The sequence below is a fragment of the Colossoma macropomum genome, unplaced genomic scaffold (assembly GCF_904425465.1).
Source record: "Colossoma macropomum unplaced genomic scaffold, Colossoma_macropomum, whole genome shotgun sequence".
Classification (NCBI taxonomy): Eukaryota; Metazoa; Chordata; class Actinopteri; order Characiformes; family Serrasalmidae; genus Colossoma; species Colossoma macropomum.
Genome location: NW_023494809.1, coordinates 19,601,624 through 19,625,997, shown reverse-complemented (window position 1 = coordinate 19,625,997; position 24,374 = coordinate 19,601,624). Strand labels below are relative to the sequence as shown.

Genomic DNA, 24,374 nt, shown 5'->3' with positions numbered 1-24,374 from the left:
TAAAGAGATGGTGTAAGTGTGAGAGAGAGAGGGACACAGAGAGAGAGAGAGAGCGAGAGGGAGAGAGAGAAAGGGAGTGAGAGAGGGAGAGATAGACTGAGAGCAAGAGAGAGAGACATTGAGAGACAAAAGGAGAGGGACAGAGAGAGAGAGAAAGAAAAAGAATGAAAAAAGAAGGAAAGAAAGGAAAGCATTAAGAAAGAAGACAGAAAGAAAAAAGTGAATGTGAGACAAAGACAGAGAGAGAGAGAGACAGATTGAGTGAGGGTGTGAAAGACAGAGAGAGAGAGAGAGAGAGAGAAAGAGAGAGAATGTCAGTGCTGTATATTTGCGAGAATGTAGCTGGGTGAGGTGATGAGATCTGAAAGTCAGAGCTGACCGCTGGCAGTAGGAGGTCACTCTCTAAGTCCACACTGGTGGGCAAGGAGCACCCAGAGAGCCGGGCACATGTCTGCCCTCGGGCCAGAGTCTGACCAAACTCATCATCAGGGAGACGTATAACGGGCAGGGGCAAGTCAGGTCAGCAGCTGTGGATTACTATTTACATCACATACCATCTCTCTCTCTCTCTCTCTCTCTCTCTCTCTCTCTCACATGCACACACAGGCACGCTCAAACACAGACAGGAGTTGCATCATTGGCCTGGTCAGCAGACTGCTAAAGCTTATGATTATCTGAGAAACACATCTGCTTCAGTGGGGATCGCACCACACGCTCAGCTGAGCTTCATTAGGCTACAATAAACACATACACACACACACACGCACTAAGGTGGTAAAATATGCGTTGACGAGACAACTCAGGCTGTGAGAACTCATTCCAGCACCTTTTCCATCCCCTCCAGCTAAATATAACCATGAGTGTGTCAAAAACAACCCATAGTGATGAGGGGGCGGGTGGGGGGGGTGGGGGGGGTCACACAAATGAGCCATCCCTCCTCCTCCAGCACTGACATTGGTACAGCACAGCAACGGATCCCTTTCACTTTCAATGGGAAGCGTCTTTCCCCTTAGCTGGAGCCTGGCATGATGGGACTGGTTCAGTTTGGGGGATGCAGTGAGTCAAAAAAGATGGGAGGGGCAACTCTAAGTAAATGAGCTCAGCCAATAGCAAAAATCCATATCAATAAACGCATCTATTCTACGTGCAAAATTCAGAATTTGAGTGTGGAAGACGTTTGGATATTAAAGGGCCCATATCATGTGAAAAATTAATAAAAGAATTTCATGGAAAACCCTTTCAAAACGTATCATTCTCTCCAGTCACCCACAGCCCATATGAGGAAACTAACCTGCAAAAACAGCCCCTTTTGGAATTCTGTTTTTGTGATGCCATGAAATCCAACACATTTACATATTTACCTACTTGCCTATAGCAGTTCAGCCTCACCTATTCACACTGAAGTTATAAGAGGTGTTTTAGCTGGAACTGCTTTATAAGTGAAGCACATAAAAGGCAGCCAATCAGAACGGAGATCATTTACATACCCCAGTCTGAAGCCTGTTTAATTCCAAAGGTTAAAGAAAGGTGCACTACAAGAGGTAGTGATTGAAATCTTCCCTACGAAATGGGACAAACCTCAAATAAAGAAGAACATTACTTCATTAACAGGTTACTAGTGGTGCTCTGTAGGCAACCCTGCCAGTCTGCAGTGACAGCAGAGGAGCGATAAAAAAAAAAGCGGGTTAAAAAAAGATCATGCAAGAAAAATGTAGGACATGGAACCTTTAATACAACGGCCTCACTATATTATCTTTATTATATCTCTATTATCTCACTATGCTGGCAGGTATTTTTGCTTGATAATTTAGCATATGTCTTCCAACAAACAAGATTATCTGCCAATAATGAGATAATTTCACAATTAATTCTCTGAAAACCAGAAAAAAATGTCTAGAAACATCTTAAATAATCTCATAATAAGATTACAACAATCTCTAAATGCAAAGTATTACACATATCTAGATTATATCTAGATGTAAGATAATTTAACTTGCCAAGATACTATTTTTTGCACAGAATAATGAACGAAGAAGTGCTTACTGCAATTCTTACAAAAATACTGCTTAATTATAACATTTAAATTAAAATACTTATTGGATATTGGTATTTTTTATGACTTTGTAATTTGTTGCCTGTTTTATTAAAGAAATAAGTCATTTAGGGCTGAACATTACAATGAATTTACCATGTTTAACACCTCTTCACTGTAACTAATGCATTATGGCTTATTGTTTCAATAAACACTAGAATTAACTGGCAAAAGTACATACGCACAATAAAAAGGAAATAAACTTTTATTAGAGGAATACGAATGTACAAATTATGGTTAAAAAAAGAGAATAAAAATCAATCAATCAAGGAACAACTTAATATTCAAATTCATAAAATGAAAAGCCAGGCTTAAAAGATACTAGGTCTAAAACTGTGAATTTCAACCATTTATTGGCAGATTCTTCCATAACTGCAGGGATCTAATGTTCCTCAATGCTAATGAGAAATACGAGATCCTCCCACAACTACTACTACTTCAGGCACTGGTCTGATGACGTTAACCTGGGGGTTGCTTTCCCATGTCAATGCTCATAAACATGCCAGCATACGCTACAGTCGTCATAGTAACCATAGGACCACTTCTTCTCTCTCAGTGTATCCTGGTAACATAATGACGAGCCCCAGAACATGAAGCTCTGCCAGCAGCCAGCTCGCTGACATATGGTCAGCATCTCACGCATAATGCCTCCTGGTTTTACTGCTTTATTCCACACTGTCCTCAGGACAAGCCCAAAGCAACAATATGACCACAGCAAAGTCTCCATAGCGATGCTGCAGCCACGTCCACAGAGGGGTATTTGTATTTGTGTACAGTGCTTGTATCTGCAGAGACCCTTGTCACAGAGACCTTTGGTGACAGAATTTGCTTTTTGACGTCTCTCCAGTGTCCTGGCCGCCGCTGAAGGAGAAAGCATCTGTGCTGCTATACTACTGTTCAGAAGTTTGGAAACAGTGTTTTCAAATAATGTACCACCAAAATGGTTGCATATACAATGAATAAAGTGATTCTAATGTGTTAGTCCTGAGTCTAAAATGATGTACAGAGCTGTACAATGACTGAGAAAGCTGCATAACATCAATAATTAAGAATTAAGCATCAGGAATCAGATAATTACAATGTAATTATCACATAATTACAATGTATTAAGCATTTAAGTTCTTGTTGTCAGAGAACTTATATTGAAATGTCAAATAGGTCATCTAAAAGATGTTCTAATGTCTAGTTATAATATTTGAATCTGCAGCAAATGTTACTGCATATAAAATGATAAAAAGTAAACAGGAATCATTCTGAAAGACAATTTATAGTAAGGCATAATAAAGAGCCTATATCAAGGAAATACAAATAAAAGAGCTTGATGCAGGATGTAAACACTGTTAAATTTCATAATGTCCTATTCACACACAGTCCATACGGTCCATATACAGAACTTTCAAACGCAGTCCATTTTAAATTCTATGTTTTTGTAATGTCACAAAAACCAATACACTGACATATTTCTGCCCATTCCACCTACAACAGTTTAGCTCTGCCTATTTACACTGAAGCTACAAGGAGTGTTTCGGTCTGGACCGCTTTTTGAATGAGGCACAATACAGGGCAGCCAATCAGAACAAAGCTCATATAGATATTTTAATCTTAAAGGCACAGTAACAAAAACAGCCTGTTTACTTCTAAAGGACCAAGAGAGGTTGGAAAATGGTCATGAATTCACAAATAAGGGCTGTTTTTTGGGTAAATAAACTCATAAAAACATCAGAAATGGACTCTAGGGAAAAATTAAATCAAGATAAATGTAGGATATGGGCCCTTTAAGGCATATGCACTCTCCACAACTGAGATAAGAAGCTGAGAGTTACTTAACGCATTCCTCTGGCTTTTTAGATAATCAGACAGAAAGCAGAATGAACTGAGCAAGCTTTTTAAGACATCCAGGCTGTTTTTGGAAGGCAGCCAGTGACGGGCTACTGTTCAGGCCAGAGGTTTGGACATTACCTCAGGCAGTCATGTCAGTGTGATCACTTTATTCAGCAGCAATCTGCTCTGCCTACACAGCCCTGAGCGGATAAGAGCCATAAAAGGAAGCTCATCACACCTATGCTATGTTTTCACATGTGCGTACACGACTATATGATGTGTAAATTAACGTGCTGGCTGACACACTGGGGAGGAGGGGAATGCGTAGAACATGTGATGGAAGAAAATAGGGCATGTACATATATATATACGTGAGAATTAATGAAAAGATTTGATTTAATTTGGCATTTAAAGTGATGGTTTGCTTCTGGAGCTACGAGGCAGCTCACAAGTAATAAAGGTTTTTGTACAGCAGTTTGCGTCGTGCAAACTGACTACATGCCTCAAAGCATGTCAAGTAATCTCAAATAGGCATACACTATGTGGTTTCTGACAGTGAATGACAAACTGTTATCTATCAAAATGGACATAGGCACGCTAAACCTACATGTGTCTTCTGTGTTTTTATACGTAATGATGATATAAAAGAAGAATACACATGTAGGTTCATGGGTGGTTTTGTATAGTAAATAAAATGGCTATATTTGAGTTGTAGACATGGCGATCCCGGGTTCCTATCACCACCACTGTAAAGAAATGAGTCTGCAAGTTTCTCTACAATGAGTCATTTCACATCAACCCACTCTGAACGACCTTGTTTACATCTCAAAGACTGAATTATGCAGAAATTTTGGAATTTCCATTTTAGGGGGTTTGATAACTGGCAGTGACATGGTCACCTGATGCCGGGAGCCCAAGAAAGCTTTGTGTCCAGTGTTTCTCTGGGTAGGTCAGATGGCCTCCTCCTCCTCCTCACTTAGCACAAAGATAGCCAACGTGGCTGCTTGCTAGCGGATGTAACAGAATTAGCAGTTAGCATTGGCCTCAAAGCACGTTGAGCTGTCAGATAACGTCACGTTAGCGGCTGTTGAAGCAAAAAGGCTGGCTGGTTTTCCGTGTCTCTGAGGAAGCACATGCTAGCCTTCACCCTCCCAGCTTGGTAGTACAGTGCGATTGAGGCAAATGTATACTAATCCAATCAATCAATCAATCAATCAAGTTTGCAAGAACCATCCTTAAAGAAAACCCTCCTGGTACCTGTGTAGATGCTGGCGTTGGAAGCGGGGATGCCGAACTGCGACTCGATGAATTTGGGGATGAAGGTGATGAAGGCGGTGACGATGGCGCTCTCGGCCGTGTAGGACAGACTCACGAACAGAAAGGTCATGTTACTCAGGATCCTCACAGCCGCTTTGGGGAGATCTGTGGAAAAAAATCCAAATAAAAATAAGAACACCAGCACCAGTGACTGCGTCCTCTACAGCCATCACAGCAAGGACAGAGCCGTCAGAGAACCGGTCCTGCATCAGAGGACACATGGGATCTGCTTCTGCTGACAGTTCTCTTACCATAGCTGTTCATCTTATGATTTAGTACCTGCCTTATAAATAACACTCAATAACTCATAAGCCTTGAGACTTTGTATAGGAGATTCATACTACAGGCTCTAGATGGTTTCAGGACATCTGTGTAAGTAGATACCAGTTATTTTGTGTCTAGTTTTGCACTGGAGCCAATAGCTCATCATACTGCTGTCTATACAATAACAATGTGGTTATGGCTAAAAAGGGTAGTTGGGTGATTCCAAGATTGGGGTGCCATGTGTGTCCCACTGATGCTACATTTACAAATATGTAGAGTTGTATGCAAAAGTTTGGGCACTCCTTGTCAAATTACATGTTTTTGTTGATTTTCCAAGTGTAAATAACTTAAATGTGAATAAAAAAATGTCTTATTTAAGCGTGTTCTCTGCAGAGGATGTGTTAACATACTGTCACTTAGAAACTCAACAAAACGTAATTTGACCACTTTTGCTTATGATTGTAGACATTTTAAACATGGGTAAAATGCCTTTTACAACCACCTATATAAATGCTTCAGATTAATAATTTAAAAAGCATAATAAAAACTATCAGCACTTAGAACACCAGCTAGAAAATCATTATTTTTGCATTAATGTGTGAATCCGTTCTCATGCTTGAAACGTATTTATGATATGAAAATGTACTATTCCTTTAATGAGCTTGTTTCCATGGTTATCTCCCGAATGCTGCCCATTTCAACTACTAATGAACAAAAACTCTGCCAATACCTCGTAAATCCACTGACTCAGCTACAAGCTCAAGGCCCGAGAATGCAGTAGGTTACAGCAGGTTTATGAAGGGACGCTTCCACACGCTGTTCCTCAGAGCCCCGGGGCTTTTTCTGCTAATAACGCTAATCAGGTCTAAGGGTAGCTAGCAACTGCATGTAGACCATGTAAGCATGAGAAGTTGGACGCAGAGAAGTTAATGAGGGAACAAACCTTTGCCAACCAAATGCTAATCAGTACATTTTGCAGGTGTTCAGCAGTAATTAAACGGTGCAGCACACAACTCACTTTGTTCAGCGCTACCAATAAAGCAGATTGGCTCATGTTAGATTTCAGGATTTCCAGTAAGATCAGTCCTCACGTTCCTTTAATGCTACAGCACTACTGTAAGGGGAGTTCCACCAATTTTTTAAAGTGAAATGGTGAACTAAAGAGAAGCTCTCAGGCTCAGATTTCTTAACAGTGGTGATAGGAACCAGGGGGCACAATGTGTACAATGCAAATATTGCCTTTTATTTACTAAGCAGAATTTTAAAAATAAATTTTAGGCCAAAACTTTCTCACAACTATCATAAAAACAATGTCTCAGACATCAGGCAGTGTGTTGAGGACCATTTTGTTTACTAACTACCTGTGAGGAAGCTTTCAGAGGCATTGAATGCTTCTGACGTCTGGTTCCTATCACCACCACTTTAAACAATTCCACTACGGAAAAAGTTTCTCTGAATTTTACGATGCATTTCAAATTAAACCATCAAATTCTGAATGACTGTTAACATCTTAACGATTAAATCAATTTAGAAATTTAGAAAAATTAATGATCTTTCCCTTTAAAGGTTGCTTATCTAAAATGCCCTGTTTAGAATTGACTGTGGTTGTGATGTCACAATGACCGACATATTTACATTCTGCTTATACATTTAGGCCAATCAGAAGAGAGATCAACTACTGATCTTAAAGGCACAGCAACAAAAACAGCAGTTTAATTCTAAGACTTAAAGACAGGTTGAATTATGGCTGTTTTGGACCCTTTAATGCACTCATCAGGTTTGAAAGTGGTGGGTTATGTAGGTGTGTGTGCACTTCATCAGAAGAGATGGTCATGCAAGGAGGAAACTAAACATATCTAGAGAGAAAGGCCTCAGAGTAATCAAGGCCCGGCATTGATTTCTGAAATCCATAAAGCGGTCTTTGAAAGCTCATTAGTGAACTGCACAAGTCAAAAACTTCAAAAACAATCAGCGCCTTTGACACAGTTTAATGAGCTAACCGCAAACCCTGTCTCCGAGACGAGGTCTCCTAATGAATTAACTACACGAAGCACTCAAAGATGCAGTCGATTCTCATTGAGGAGTTTCAAAGCCGAATCAACAAAGAAAAAACATTAGTTTGTTACGCAATTTTTCGCTTCTACCATTTAACTTGGATCATCAATCTATTATATTTCATTAGGGCCCGTTTCACAGTGGCTGTGCCATCAGAAAAAAGCGCTACCACAGGCGGAGTCAGCAGAGCCGTGCGCTTCAGCGAGACGAGGGCTGTGCGAAGGCGGCCCCCTGGGAGCTCATTTGGAGAAAAAGCAGGCGGCCTGCTTCTTTCCTAGATAACACCACAGCTATTTATCAGAGAAACTCTCTCCAGCGAGGACAGCTACCTTCATATCGGGGAAGCCGAGGCATTATTGCGCTGCCGATAGAGCTGCTGCTTTCTACCTGTGATGACTGTTTCTATCTGAACATAGAATACATCTCAGAACACTGAGGAGTCCTGTAGCGTGACATGGTCTGCGACGTAACTGAACAAGTGATTCAGGCAACGGCCAAAGAGAGAGATAGGAGAGAGAAAAACATGAAGAGATGTGTATGCATGCCACACAAGCAGTGGACCACACAGATAGAGCACACATACAAATAAGAGCCTTTCTAATGTTTAGATCCAGACGTCAAGGCACTCGCTTTACAATTACAAGTCAGCTGCCAGTTTGTGGTGAAATATTCTCCAGCTCTCACTGAGATATCTGCATTTCTCAACTTCATAAAGCACAAACAGGCCCGGTGCAGTTTAGCTTTGTTTGTATCACATGATAACCAAGGAATTCTGGGAGTTCTTTTGAGTTCTTTTTTCTATCCGAAACTTATTGTGTGACACCGTCTCTTTGCCTTATTGACTTTTTAAGTGAAATGGTGTATTAGAAAGAAGCTCTCAGGCTCAGATTTCTTTACAATGGTGGGCACAATGTGTACAAGGCAAATATTGCAATTTTATTTACTATGCAAAATTTCCAATATAAACTTTAGGCCAAGACTTTATATCAGACATCAGGCAGTGTATTTAGAACCATTTTGTGTATTAACTACCTGTGAGGGAGCTTTTAGAGGCATTGAACGCTTCTGAAGTCTGGTTCCTATCACCACCCCTTTAAACAATTCCACTATGGTATGTTTCTCTGCATTTTAGGCTGCATTTCACATCAAATTATCAAATTCTGAATGACTTTTTACATCTTAACGATTTAATTATTTGGAAATTTTGAAAAATGAACAGAATTTCCCTTTAAAGGGGCCACAGGCCATTGCTTTTTTAAGTTAAAGAGTTTGATGCTCTATGTAAACTGTTTCAAAACTAACCCAGTCCATACAGTCCCTGGGAACCAGGCGGCAAAAAGCGGCCTGAATTCACAATGGTTGTGATGTCACAATCACAGACATATTTACATTCTGTTTAACCAAAAACATCCTGTTTAGAATTCACTGTGGTTGTGATGTCACAATGTGACAAAAAGACAAGAAATTCTGTGAAGAACTGACATTAAGTTTTGCGATGCTTTGTGTTTTAGAAAGCTGTTAGGATTTTAAAAGGTGTGTAGTGTATGCCTGGCCTTAGTTGGATGAGCTACTAAAATCTTGCATTTTACTTCATTGATGACTAATTCAGTAATCAATGGAAATGACAGCACCACACCCTTGTTTTCAAATTACCTATGGCAGAAGGAAGTGAAAGAAACACAGCTTCTATAGGCCACTATAAAAATCGCCCATGAGGACTATGCTAGTACATATACACTGCACGCTGCCTGGAAAGGGCATGTTTAAGCTCCATTTGTCTTTCAGATCTTTAAAAGTCCCTGTTGGCATTTATACATATTGTTTTTTGAGAGATTTCGCTCTTTGATGCATTCCTATTTAATGAGACATAAAAATAAACTTAAATCTTTGTTCAGGTTCTATAGATTCCGTAGATGTTCAGCATTTACAAATTGCAGTCAGAAATTGGTGCATCGTGAGCTAAAATGTGAAGGCAGCAAAAAAACCCAGGAAAAGCTTCAGCCGTTACGATAACCTTAGGCAGCCTACGGCTCTCTTTAGGCACATACATTCTGAACACCTCTTCTTACACATTTAAAAATTCTTTTTTTTATTCATATCAAAGAAGTGGAGAAATTGTGTGGAAAGTGCAAATCGTAAACCTTCAATGAATAGCACACTTGTAGATGAGCAGTAGAGGAGATATTTTATTATGGTTTGAATTTGATAAAAAGTTGTGTTCAGCCTCGTTTAGTAAAAAAGAACATTTTTGTCACTTTTTTTGCCAATTTTTTTTAACATCTAAACAAACAGGGAAAAGTCAGAAGTGCAGATCTTCTGAATGTAAATCAAATGTAAATATAATTAGTTAACTGTATAATAAACTACTTGCAAAGTAATCATGTAATGAATTATATAATGATGTTATTTCAATAGTACAGCAAAACGACAGTAAAGTGTTCACATCTGAAGGTGAGATAAAAATCATTGAGTGGTCATCCTGAGGGACTCACCCTTGATGTCCTTCCCAAAGCCCATGGAAGAGGTGACCGTTTGTCCTTTGCTGTTAGATTTCTCCTTCATGACGTCGTCATCGCTGGGCACATCGTCTGCGCCAAGCTTTTTCTTCTTTTTCTTCTTGTGGCGAGGGGGCAGCTTCTTGGGGAAGGTGAACATGGGGAAGATGACCAGCAGCATGGCTATTGCACACAGCAGGAAGCCACTCCACCTGAGGGGAAGAGCACAGGATCTCCATACATCTCTATGTCCATCCCTTAATGAGGAAAATACACTGTCAAAGGTTTGGAGACACCTAGCTTTTCAAAATGGTTTTAACAGAGTGGGCCGCTCATTTTATCCCTTCACTGTGATGTCGACACTTATCAGCACTCAAATCTTTCAGGCGTTTAAACCACATTTGGGTCAAAACAGTTTCAATATAAGCCTGTGCCTGGTGACAATCAACCGAGTTACCATGGTAACGCTTGTTTTGTTTATTGGTTTGTTTCATGCAAATCATATGTAAACATAGCTGAACATGTTGGGTGATGTGATAACCTGCATTAATACCACAGCATTTGTATCTAACATAGATGAGATCGTTCTATAAACTCGGCTGTTGAGCTGCGCTGGTTGAACCATCATGGCTCTTGTACAGTTTACACCATTTAAAAGCTTCTGAGGGTATCAGGTTAAGTGACCAGACACCACAGCCTCGAACAGTAAAGTTCATGTGACATTTACAGTTCCGGTCTTTCTTACTGGATTACTGGAGTTTCGTGGCCAAATTAAAAATGAAAATACAGTACAACAACAACTTATACTAGAATGCACTTTTATTTTTATCTGACAAGGATTAGGCTTCAACTCACAAGCCATTCCTGTGACTGCGTCAGAGTTAGGGGTTGTCACAAAATTACCAGAAAAAAACACGTGTCCCTCTCACCAGAACTGACCTACTTCAAAATGTGCTTTGGAAAAAAAAGGCATGAAATCACTGTTTTGGCAAAATCTGCTCTTCATACCAAGAAAGACACTCTGAGGATCACAAACCTGAAAGTTAAAGCTTAATAAACCCAGAGGATTAGCAAAGAGCTGCTTTATGTTACAAAGTTTTGCAGGGATTTTTCTTACTTCTTTGAAAAGTATCCTTACAAACTTTTGATTGTGTACATTGGAAAACATTCAAATGCACAAAGCAGAGAAGAATTCTTACCAGTTACCAACGAAGCGAGGGTCACTCTGATCAATGTTGATGATGGTTTTTGGGTCCACATAAAAGCCGATGAGAACTCCTCCCAGCAGATACCCAGCCGCTGGACCCAGAGCACCCATCACATACATGATAGCTGTAAAACACAAAAAACAGGTTTAAATTTTTATACAATATTAGGATGACGGGATCATATTTCACATATGCATTACATAAATTTAAGTACTAATATGTAATAATGACAATAACAACAACTACCTATATGTAATAATAATCACAATATGTCCCATGTTTACTGTAATAGTGTCTCCATTTTTCTACATCATTTCAACACACCAGCTGTCCTTTACGTTGTGTGAACATTTCATGATGAATGGACCAATAGAAATGCTCTAAAATCACTTGGAATAAAAACGTCTTTACATTGACTTACATTGAAATGTAAGAGTGTTTTTGCCCTCTCCTGTAAAGTTACTACTTTGGTTTTTCTTTGGACAGCAACAATATGCAAGTACATAAAAGTCCCACAATTATATTATATATGTAACAATATGTCCCATATATAGTGCATTTATCTATGTATCTATTAACCAGTTTTTCAGACACAGATAACGCTGGATCAAGCTTAGACTAAAAGGTAGTGCCAACAGTAAACTGCCATTGGGAATTCCTTTTAATCTAGGTTTGGGCTTCGTCTGGGTTGAAATGTAATGTAAACGTTACTTGAAAAATCTAACCTTAATCCCAATAATCAAAATTAATGGGTGATGCCCTTTTATAAAAAAAAAACACTACACTAATTAAGGATCACTTTCAACAAGGTAGGTTAGTCTTGGTTTTCCCTGGTTTTCTTACAAAGTCAGGATTTTTCGTTCTGAAAATGAACAAAAACAAACACGCGTACACACACAGTATTACTGTACCTTCCAGTTCCACTTACGTGTAACATTTCCTCCACCATAATAAGCCTAATTAAGGCGTTCAATGTTCTTTCCACTTTAGCCATTAAGTTACTGATTGACTGTGCCGCTGATAGCTGAGTTAGCACTGAGAAGAGCACAAGCCTTCAGTGTCTACACATTAACACAGCACACTTCCTCTGCTCGCTCTGAACCCAGTACAGCCCACCGCTTCTCAGAAGAGGCACAAAACAAGCCAATAGCCGCTGACCTTTACTTGACATTATGATCTTTACTGGAGCAAAACATTCCCAGTGCCCCGTAAAGAGGAAAATGCTAACGTTTACTGCCATGTAAGCAAAGCCTGGTACATTGAAGGTGAATGCACAGGCCTTGCCAGAGTACGTGTACACCAGTGGTGTCAAAAAACAATGAAAAGGTTTTATGGGACAAGGAGAATCGTTCTCAACTTTAATGCATGTAAATGTATAAAGGTTTTATTCCAATTCATTTTTGCTCATTTGTCTTGTTCCACGCATCATGAAATGCTCACAAGAAGAAACGGGCGGCTGCAGATTTCAAATAATGTCTCGTATGTATTAGTTATAGATGATATCTATTTGCAATAACATATTCCTGTAACCACAGGAACCAAAAAGAAGAGGCTTCGCTCTTTCAGTAAAAAATTGGGGCTTTTGTTGCAATAATTAGAATAAGAATAATAATGTGTGGCAGGCGAAGGGCTTTTTGTCATTTATTAATTATTGTTACTTAATTAATAAAGGAATAATAGTGAAAACATGGCCATGACAATATGTAACCAGTCCAGCAGTGTGAAAAAAATGAAAAGTCAGCTCATTTATGCACACAAAATCTGAGCAATTTCAGGTGTTCCCAGGTGGTGTGACAGACTAAGCCATCATCCCAATAGGAGCTTGTGGACCCCAGTGATGCCATAGCCATCCGTAAGTGACTACCTCTGATAGGTCTGTGTGATGGAAAGAGCCCCAGCTAATTTACCAAACTGAGAAGCTGAACTAAAAAAAGTTAAGAGAACCTTTGACTTAACTAAGATGTCTCAGTTGACTCTATTGTCCTCAAATTGAGATAACTCAAGAGAAGCTGTGTAATCAGTTACTTCATGAGTTTAAGTTGACTCATTTTTCACAGTGAGGAGGATGTTTGTATGTAGGATATGTAAGTTTGTATGTATATATATATATTCCCTGTTCATTACTTTTTCTTTATTATTTAAAATATTTTATTTTAATTACATTTACAAGTAAGTTCTCATTTTAATTTTAATTACACTTTTTCTAATTACGCATTGTTCTTTATGCAGAAAACACTTCAACAACTACATATAACATCTGTTTTAGTATTTTGTGTGCCCACCCTTTGCCGTTCTTACAGCTTCAGTTCTTTTCAGGAGATTCACTTTTAGTTTTTCAAAGAAATCTGGAGGGATATTTTTCACACCTCCAAAGTTCAGTCTTACTCCATATCTCAGATGGCCAGGTTCAGTGTTTTGGTGCAAACTTTCGTCTGTTTGCATTTTTTCTATATATTTCAAACAAAATAATATTTGTACAGTGTAAGGCGTGTGAGTTAAACTTCTGAGGGTCAGTTAATTCACAAATGCCTAAAACACTAAGATAGCCCTGCTAGAACAGCTACCATCAAAACTAGCGTATGTCGTGTTTTGGATGCTGGTATGCTGGTCAACCAGAATGACCATGCTAGTTGACCAGTTAAACCAGCACAAGCTTAGACCAGCATGGAACTTGCAGCAGGCTCTTACAAAGCCAACAGAATTATCAGGTATACAGACCACCCCTTACACTATCTGCACACTGTCTGTGTCTTTACTTCGATACTTGAACAGTAAAAAATCTAAACGCCCATCGCTGATCTGTTTAAGCCAGTTCACCAGTCTCACTGCCTCGACTGTACATCCACCGAACCAGAACTCTAGCTGGTTCTGACCCAGAAACCAAAGCCCATTTGGCCAGGCCTAATCTTTAATCTCTCTCATACCGGAGAAGCTGATCTTATAGCGTCCAATGTTACATAACCCACACATGTACACACAGACAAAACAAGCAGATAAGATTCTTCACTTAGAAAAGACCAAAGCAAGAGGGGACGAATCAAAATCTGCACGGGTCTTACATGTGTTTCTGGCAGACAGCAGCCCAGCAAATAATCTCTCACACTGTCCAGGCGACTCCACAGCGGAATTAGATTTTTAGGTAAAATAAAATAATCCTCCTTTGCAGTAAAATAAAGCTCTGCTGATCATTTTAACACAGTTTTAACAATAAATGGTCTTAAACGCTGGAGTTAATGTAGCCTATAACTGCTAACTGACCAACCTTTAACCCTGAAGATTGGCGTGCAGACTGCTGGTCACCATAGCAACGCAGACAACACCTCAACACCTAGCTAGTAGCTAACATAAAGGCAATGAGGGAGATTTAAGATGAACATCAATGATTTGGAGACAAATGGACTTGTTTACATGTTTAATCACTCCAGCTGGTTTCCTGATACATTTAACCTGCAACGAGAAGCTGTCAAACACTCAAAAATGGACTAAAGGTCAGCTTCTCCTTCGCCAGCTTCTTGTTCCACCTTAAATGGTGCAGCAGTTACATTCTGATGTTTCCTGCCAGAGATGCGAGAAAAGCGTCCATAGCTGAGCTAAAGCTTAAAGCAGAGCAAAGTCTACGTTTTTGTTTATATTGTATTGTTTAGCATGTACTAGTGCATCAGCACATACTGAGACATATTTACAGCCAAGATGGTAAAATGGACGTAAACTGTTGTGGCAGCCAAAGTGGTTTGATTTTTGTTGAAAGTACAAAATGACTCTTCTTAACATTTCTGCTGTCGACCCCTGGACTACGTGGAACACAAAGGCTTGTGTTATTCTGACTGCAGTGGAAGCTCTTAGATCTGTTAGTCTAGGTCTGCAAAAAGGTCTGCTGGGCGATTAATCGAAAAGTAATCGAAAAATGATTGAAACCGACATTCAGAACCTCTAACTGACGTAATCTTGCCCATGTCGGTTATTTCTATTTTTTTAAATTCTGCTAATCCTTTCCCCACTCTGTGTGTTCATGTACTGTCCCCTTAAAAACTTACTACCACGCATGTAGTCACGGGACTCTGCCACGTCCACTCTGTGACATAGAAGCTAAGGCTATGTTCACACAGCAGGTAAATGTGGCCCAAATCTGATTTTTTTTGTTTGGCTTTTCACATTATCTTTTAAATGAGATCTGTAATGCGACACGAGTCTATACTCCTAAACATGAGTCACACTCCTAAACTGACCGGCATGTACAAAAGAACAACGCATCACGTTGCTTCACATGGCTCATCCAGAGGTAAACAATCAAGAGTATGAACAAACACCAGTCACTCCCGGAGGGTTCAGAGTTCGCCGTAAAAAGGGCACGGTTACCTCTTTCGTTTGAGTCCTTGGATTCTTTAAACTTTGCTTTCAGACTTTTAACTGTTCTTTGACACAGCAGCCTTGTTTTCCTACGGCTGCATTCGGCCATTTCTTTCAAAATCTCTTCAAACACAGAGGTGTTTGGATAAGTCTCTTCTAATTTCTGTACAGAAATATTGGCCCAAATGTTTATTAGGTTTCAGCAGCGCGAAATTATGACAAATGTCGAGTTAGACTGACATAAAAGCAGCGTGAATTCCGATCTGGCTGTTGGCTGTTGTGGCTTAATTTACATTAAGATATGCAGAACATATTTACAGTACAAACCTTGTCAGTGAATTATGAGGGGAAAAAAAACAAGAAAACAAAACAAAAAAAAACACAAATAATCATTCATTAATCATAGCTGAGGTAAAATATTCAATTAATCGTGATACTGATTTGAGGTCATATTGCCCAGCACTAATATAAAGTAATGCATTACACCTGAATCTGCATTATAATCACCCCTTTAATGAGCTTGTGGGATCTCGCTGTTCTCTTTTCTTCCTCTTCTTGATTATGCTTCCCTAATTTTACCAGACCAAGTAAATAGTTGAGTGATTCTTTTTTCGGAAAGTGTTCAATATCAGAGGTAGGTGCTAGGAGACCAAATACAGCAAGTAGAAGTGGTCAAAGACCTTTTTTTCTCAATGTAAGGCAACGTCTGCCTGGAAAACATACGGAGATCTGGGCATGGCAACAAAATGATCAGAGCACCACTAAGTTTGGTGAAAAACAGTACAGAATTTGGCCTGAAATTTTCTCAGTTGAGGAGGCAGAAAAACACCAACATGGCTGATCCAGACAGCAATAAAATCACAGAAGACCACATGTGAAAGAGGAAATTATCCTTTGAGATTTTTGCAAATTTTTGTTCTTTATTTTTTTAATATTGTAATATTGTAAAACCTGGTTCTGTCAACTTGTCCAACTGTTGCTATGAATGAGGTCAATTCCCTTGACTTTCTACAAGTGTTCCCATCCTTTCTCCCTTTTCTCTCTCTGCCAGCAGCTCATTGGCTGCTGTCTTTTTATGAGATTACAGACTAGAGAGGCTTCATGACTCCAAATCTTCCTTTGAACTCTCTCACCCTTCGTACTTCAAAGCCTGAGCGTTCGTAACTGAGATTTCATTGAAACGCACTGAAAGCGTAGCATTGTGCTGCAGGCTTTGACTCAGCTTGTTTTGACTGAATCATACACGCTCAGTTTTCTTCAAAAAAGCTCCAATTCATAAGCAGAGCTCTTTCGCTGTGGGCTGGCCAAACACAACCCAAAGCACAAGGGTCCATTCCTGCTCGGAGTAGCAAGAGTCCAGTCGGCCTTTTCTAGCAGCTAATTAAATAAGGCGACCCTTTAAAATATCCCAGCGGGCTATGGAACTCGGGGGGACACATAATTCCTAAAAGCGCTTTGGCTGACCGTAAATCCTCTTATCTGCCCAAAGCAGAGTCCCCATCACAAACGAAAGAAACTGGGCTGACTTCACCTCTGCTGGACACTCAAGTCAAACACATCCATCACTATAAAGGCATGTCATGTCATAGCATTTTGTAGGCCTGCATGCTGGTGTGGTCAAATCAATTACAACTACTCAAAAAAATTAACCATGTAGAAATATTCACATTAGGTCCATGTTAACTTAAACTGACTACCTCTGTGTTCGTGCAAACATCCAACCAGAGCTGGACCGCTAGGTCATTCATGTCATTAGTGCTTCAATGCTAATCCAATTTAATGAAGTGCTTACGCTGAGAAGATTTATTTATTTATTTATTTATTTATTTATTAAGCAAATGCTAAATTCTCAAGACCAAGCAATGGCATCTTTATCAGCTGTGTGTAATGCAGGTAACTTTTAGTCAGGGAAGATTTCAGTGGTTGTGTTTACATGCAAAGATTTTTGCAAATCCAACAATCCAATACATTCCGATTACAGATTAAGCCTGAGGTGTTTATTTGCTCACTCTAATCAACAATCCGATGGAAAATCTCCGTTTACATGCCCACTACAAGTAGTCCGGTCCAAAATGATGCACCTGCATAGAGCACCACTTGGTGTAGACGTTACCATGACAACTAGCATCAGGTGAGTCCAGTCTGAGTGAGATGAGCAGCAGAGAGCAGCGCTTGTGTTTTTAATAACTTTAAAATGAAGTCAGGAAAACGTACTTCACCTGTACTTATTAAAGTAGGGTGAGAGGAAGATGTCGTGTTCTGAGTTACATAAGCTGGACGTCCGTCCCACCGCCGTCTTTTAAAGTTCAAAGCATGAACTTCGTCTCTGCAGAGCAATTTCTGCTCCGCCATGTTGAACGTTCTAAACTTTCACTATGACACGACACACATGCTCAGAACATACTTACACTTTCCGACTGGGAATGTAATCGGATACAAGCGTCTACATGGTTATTATTCTTCTATTTAACGGATTATTTACAGGATTACCCACCTTGTTCAATCGGATAGAAAACGTGGTAACTTATTTAGAATTAGAAAACCAACAAAACCAAGTTTGACCAGGGGTACCCAAACTTTAGCATAAGGTTGTACATACTTAATCACAATTACAAGTAAACTCACCACATTTTATAATCCTGTCAAAACCTATAACTGCTGTCTCACTGAATTGCTGGCCTGTACAGTCATACGCAGATTTTGATCACCTCATTTGATCACCTGGGCAAAATACATGTTGTGGATTTTCTAAGTGAAAATATGTTAATACATCCTCTACAGTGAAAACTCTTACATATAAATATACTGCTGAGTTTCACATCCAATCATTCATTCATCATCTCTATCCGCTTAATCCAGCTAGGGTCGCAGTTATGTTTCACATATCAGAAATAAATAAAACAAAAAAAAAACTGCTGTTAAAAAAAAAAGTGCTGTAACTTTTGCACAGGCCTCATGCTTTATTTTTATTTTAAATTGAGCATACAGAGTGATTGTGCATTAAAATGTGCCGAAATGTGTTCTCTGTAGAGCAGGGGTGTCAGACCTGACCACTAAAAGGGCCTTATTAAAAAATCTCAACAAATCTGAGGGCCAGAGAGTGTTTATATTTTAATACACTAAGTAAAGCCACCTGTAGTAAACAAATATTACATGTGAACATGATGTATCTAGGCTACATTAGCTACAAATAACTGTTAAACCTCTTTAAATGTCCCCAGGATGTAGGTCTTTTAAACCTGTGTTTGGTCTCGACACCTGACATGTTTTCTTTGCTGCAAAGAAGTGTTTATGTTGGTTGAACTGCAGCTAAAACGCAGCTGGTGTTTTTGGTGATACGATGTGCAACTGGGTGAAAAACTGCTGTCCCATAGATTGTTGCTGGGAGTGGCATGTCGGTGCAAATTACGTTGCAGTGCATGCTGGGGATTGTAGTGCTGCTGATTGTGAAATGGGCTAATATTAATAGAAAATCAAAATAACTTCAAGGGCCGGTTCGGATTGTTCCTGATCTTGCGTTTGACACACAGGCTGTAGAGGACGCGTTAACTCCTATTCACTTAGAAAATCAAAACACATTATTTGACCAGGGGCATCCAAACTTTTGCATATGACTGTATATTTTTTCCATTTTCCCATGATGAAATGTAACAAGTACCTGTATAGCAATTTCAGTATTTGAATACTGGCACCTCAAATGGTTAACTGAGTGCTCCGGTACCTGTGCAGCATCCATTATGCCAAAACCAGTGCACAGGCTGCAGCATCCCACCTTCCTGCTAACTAACTCGCAAGATCTGCATTGTATTCCCGCACCTGACCCCGGCAGCTGTGTTGATCAGGTGTTTTCAGAAGCTCAAGGTCCAGTCTATTGTGTCTCCATGCCATGTAGGGGAAGGAGTGCGTTTTAGCCAAAAACCATTCATGCAAATGTTGAGTTCATGATTAGCTTTTGCATTGGCAGCATGAAAACTGCTTGTCGTGGACTTGGCTTTAAGTGCTGAGGACATAATGAGTGTTCTTAAAAGTAAGCAGTGGCCATCTGAGGTCCTCTTTAATTAACAGTAATGCTAATTGTACATTGCGACCTTAACACTGGCCAATTCAAGTGACTGGGATGCAGTGAAAACAGTGGAACTGTATGGGATGGTGTTCAATGGAAATATCTTAACAGCACATAACAAGTGAGAGAAAAGCATTACATTTCATTGCTCCAGCATTGTGAACAGATTTCTGCTATTATAATAACTCACACACTTTTTTGCAGGGTCCAATTAGAGCAGTGAAGTGGCAGATTCAGCCTTGAAAGCTGCGAAAATAGGCAAAGCACTTTTGGAGGCTGAAATGCAGCACAGAAGCTTATTGATCAGGCCTGTGTGCACAGGGTTGAGAAGAGTGCAGCCTTTCAATTTTGGAGGCATACAAACGATACAAAAGCTCCAAGGACAAATATGCACACAAACAAGTACACAACAAGCAGAAGACTGCATTTGTCAGACTTTCTGCTACACCAAAATATCCATATTTTGTACTGCCATTTTATACATATAATAGAGGAATAAAATGATCATTCAAAAAATCTTAAACATGCATTTTTGTAGCTGTGAGAATCAAGTGAATGCACTAATATTTGCTTCATGGCTTTTTGGTATAAATTCATTTCTAAACAGGATCATCAATTTTACCAGGCATTAAAAATGTCAAGAGGCATGACCACACCTAAATAAAAAATATTATACTTTATATACTTTAATGTTTATACTTTATAAATATTTACTATTTACCTATTAAATATCCTTTATAGTTATTTACGATTGCTTAAAATATGTATAAACTAGTCTTTGGACACCTGTATAAACCTAAAAAAAAATACTTTGGCTTTTCAAATAAATAAACATTATAGTATTAACATATTTTCATGGATTTCCTGGGGTCACACCATATGACGTCACACCAAAATAATCAAATAATCAGACTCACAACTGACAATTTTTCCATTTTTCCAAAAGTGCTCCTGACCTCGACATTGCACTTGGGGTCTTCTTTATGATGCACTACCCTCCCTGTTCTTTCTTAAATGCAGGTAAGTTCCAAAGTCATTTGTTGTTGGTTGCGCCGTGTAACAATTGAGGAAATCAGAATTTGCAGACAAAAGTTTTTCGAGGAGTTGAATATTTTTTTAAAGCATCCCTATTACCTTATGACTACGTCATAATTTCATATAACTGAATGATGCTTAATTAATAGTTTACATATATTAATATATGGCTGGATGGTCGGACCACTTGACATTTTTAGGCTTAAGGAGGCACCAAATGAATTTTATTTTGATGCATTGCAAATGTATTCACATAGAGAGCGACTGTAAATTAACATATGTCATGATTTAACAGGAAAACAGTAGACAGGGACATGTTGCGTCATTGACCCAATGAATAAATCTCTACATTTGTCCTTATCAAGCGACAATGTTAATCAAAAATCTCGGTAACATCCTTCAAAAGACAGCATTGTTGCATTCCTATCTAGCTCAATCTAATCCATTCAAAAGTCACCCCTACAAGCCCACATGTATTTTATTTATCCAATATTGTGTAACAGCGTGTCACCTGCCCCAGTTCATCATCGTAATACCGCTAGAGGATGAGACGGGTCATAAAACTGGAAGGCTCTTCAAAGTGCCCTCCTGTTTGGCCCAGCTCCAACGCTTGGTCCAATATGCATTCCCTCAGGAGGGAGAACAGAGGCGCTGAGGTGAGGAATATGCTGGCTATGCAATGCTGGATCATCATAATCAACCTCCAACGTCACTACAGCACATGCTGTGAATCCTCAATGAGCCTCTAGTGCCCTTACGCAGCGGACTTATGTAGTGGACACAGACATGAAATTAATGCAGGTTGGATGTTGCAGTTGAAGATGTAGTTCTGTGAAACATTCCGGTGGGAAATTTTCATGATGAATGGACCAAAAGTAATGATCCAGAATTTGTTTATGTTAACATACAGTGCTGTGCAAAAGTCAGAAAACTTCATTTATTTCATTTCCAGTTAAAATAGCTATTAAGTACAAGTTATTAATTTTTTAGAAAATATTTCTGAGGAGATTAGAGATAAAATAATCCACTTGCATAAGCAAGGGGAAAGTCAAAAGAACCACGCAAGACCTGGCAGACCACCAAAAATGTCACCATCTGATAAACAGCACTTAAGCTTTCATCCTTGAGAGACTACGAGAGGACATCTCAATGCTATGGGTGTGTAAGGATGGACAGAAGGCCTTAGTGAGAAAAGGAAGTAGCCAAAGAAGAAAACTGGTGCTAGGACAACAAAACAAGTAAAAGACATCTAAGAATTTGGAAAATGCAACTTCTAAGACTGAACTTTGGGGATGCACAAAAATATCCCTGCTGATTTTTTGAAGAACTGGAAGTGTGAAAAGGTCTGAAAAGATGTGTAGCCGTCAAGAAGCCGTTACTGAGAAAAGGAATTAGACAAAAAAAGAACAGCAAAAAAAGGCAACCATCTAAGCGTCGGCCCTATCATCAGGAGATCTTAAGTTCAATTTCTGGTAATGCTACAGCCATCCGTGGCCAGGAGTCCAAGAGAGCACATTTGGCCTCGCTCTCAGGGTGGGTACCAATCAACCAGCGTGATGCTAGTCAGCGCAGGTATCTGTTAACTGATGTAACAGATCTGGTGGTTGCCGCTTTCCTCTGAGCGCGTTCGGCTGTCCAACGACGTTGCGTGAGCGGCAGTTCAAAAAGATGCGGTGGCGCTTCACAGGTCTCGGAGGAAGCCTGTGCTAACCTTCACCCTCCTAACCCCGATAGTATCGTGTCACTGGGGGAGTCCTAACTAGTGTGTGGAATTGGATACGACTAAATTGGGGAGAAAAACAAGAGTCTAGACCTCAACATCATTGCATGTGTTTGAGATGACATGAATTGTGAGAAGCAGACATGAATGGAAAGTAAGTCTCCAGAAAAGAATGGAAGCTGTAATAAAAGTAAAGAGTGGACACAATAAATCCTGGAAAAAAAAATGTTGAGGCTTCTGTGCAATTTTTCAATAAGTGTTTTTATGCTTTTGCCTGACACTGAAAAATGAATAACTCTGACAATAAACTAGTGAAAGAGCACTGTAAGCAGCAGTTATGCCGACGGTAAAAAGAAACATCCCAGAGGGTGCAAACCCAGCGTGAGTTATGGTGAAATAAAATACAGGGAAAAGCTCAGTTCATAAGAAAGAGGAAGCTTCTGCAGTACAGTGACTGACCAAAGAATGCTAGAACTACAGGATCCTGCACTACAAATGTTGCCTCGCCCCTCAATATTGCACAAAGTCACCCTTCCTCCTTATTACTGGAGGAGAGGAAGGGTACACATACACAGGAGGCACATGTTAGAGACAGATTGCCTATTCGTGCAGATATCTGATGGATACAGCCGAGAGGCTGTCAGTCTGAGCGTCTTGTGCAAGGGCAGATGGAGCCTCAGCTTGGGTAGATGATTTATGCCCTGGGGTTCTTCACTTTCCAACAGCAACATCACCACCCGGCTAATGAAACACCATAGAGCTAGCCAGGCCTCATCGTCTCCACATGCTCCGATGAAAGCACCTTTCACGCCTAAACGTCCTGGGACCCTGACGATAAAAATAATTATTAAAGTTTAATGAATTGATTTGATTTCTGGCCACATAAAAGGCTCTCGCACGAACTATCAGGTCTCGGTGGAGGTGAGGAAGGGCTCTATAGTTCTAGAAATAATTAATGGCTCATAAGGGCACCATCAAGCACAAAGCACGCGATTAAATGAAATGCTTTAGTGTCCTCAGACACCACAGCCCCGCGCCCTCTGGCGCGTTCATTTCAGGACGTTTTTCTTTCCATCCTGTCTCTTCGCAGATGCGCAGCTGTTAAAATATGGATAGAAGTTGTGTAATACTTCCCGGGGCTCTGACGGAACACATTATCCAAAATGAATTGTGTTTTAAAACATTACCACACAGTACATGGTGATTTACTCGCAACACTTAGGGCAAATATAGACACCCGGGGGACCCTGAGGACTGGTTTGAGAACCAAAGAGAAAGCTGTACGAAAAACTGCCATTAAATCAGCAATATGTGAGAAGTGGTATTTTTTGCTCTTGGGCTCCCCTCACAGTTGCAGAATGTATTTGACTTTTACACCACTGTAAACCACAAATTGCAGCCCCCCTCGTGTACACATGCATTTGTTGATGAGAAAGAACCATGTCAACTTACAAGTTACAAGAGTAAAATTACAGGACTTTATTACAGGAGGTTGCAAACTTCTAGTTTGGCGTGAGATTGACAAAGATTGACCAAACTTTCTGGCATGAGATAAATTTATTTCTTGCATGCTAACTTAGCCTGAAAGGGGACTGAGGTTAGATGACTTTTGGCATCCAGAAAAACTCCATGAAACAGAGACGACACAGATTATGTTACAAGCTATGTCTTCCCGTTAGCTGTGAGACTGTCTTGCATCCTTTTATCTCTTGCCAGCCTGAAATTTACTCTTATTCAGGCTCTTGACCAGTCTCCCTCTTTTTTCTCTTCTTCCGACAACGTCTTTTTCGGTCCCTTTGCAGCCTCTGCCATGATGGCCATTCTGGGAATACCAAGCAAGCTTCTTCTTACAGCTGGAAGAAGAGCCATAGTTGTTGATGTGTGATGTGGTGCCGTAAAGCATTACACAGTTCTCACGAGAGGTCTTGTACGTGCTCCCCCAAAGCTACATAGCACT

At 39.8% G+C, this 24,374-nt stretch overlaps 1 protein-coding gene across 1 annotated transcript in view; it reads right to left on the bottom strand.

The window, feature by feature from the left end:
• Positions 1-24,374, bottom strand: part of LOC118798901 (solute carrier organic anion transporter family member 5A1) — a 74,996-nt gene that overhangs the window by 17,281 nt on the left and 33,341 nt on the right. Inside the window, exons 3-5 of the mRNA XM_036558519.1 lie at positions 11,244-11,376; positions 10,042-10,256; positions 5,171-5,335 (exon numbers count right to left, since the gene is read on the bottom strand). Of these exons, the coding sequence (XP_036414412.1) occupies positions 5,171-5,335; positions 10,042-10,256; positions 11,244-11,376 (513 nt within the window). The remainder of the gene's footprint in view (positions 1-5,170; positions 5,336-10,041; positions 10,257-11,243; positions 11,377-24,374) is intronic.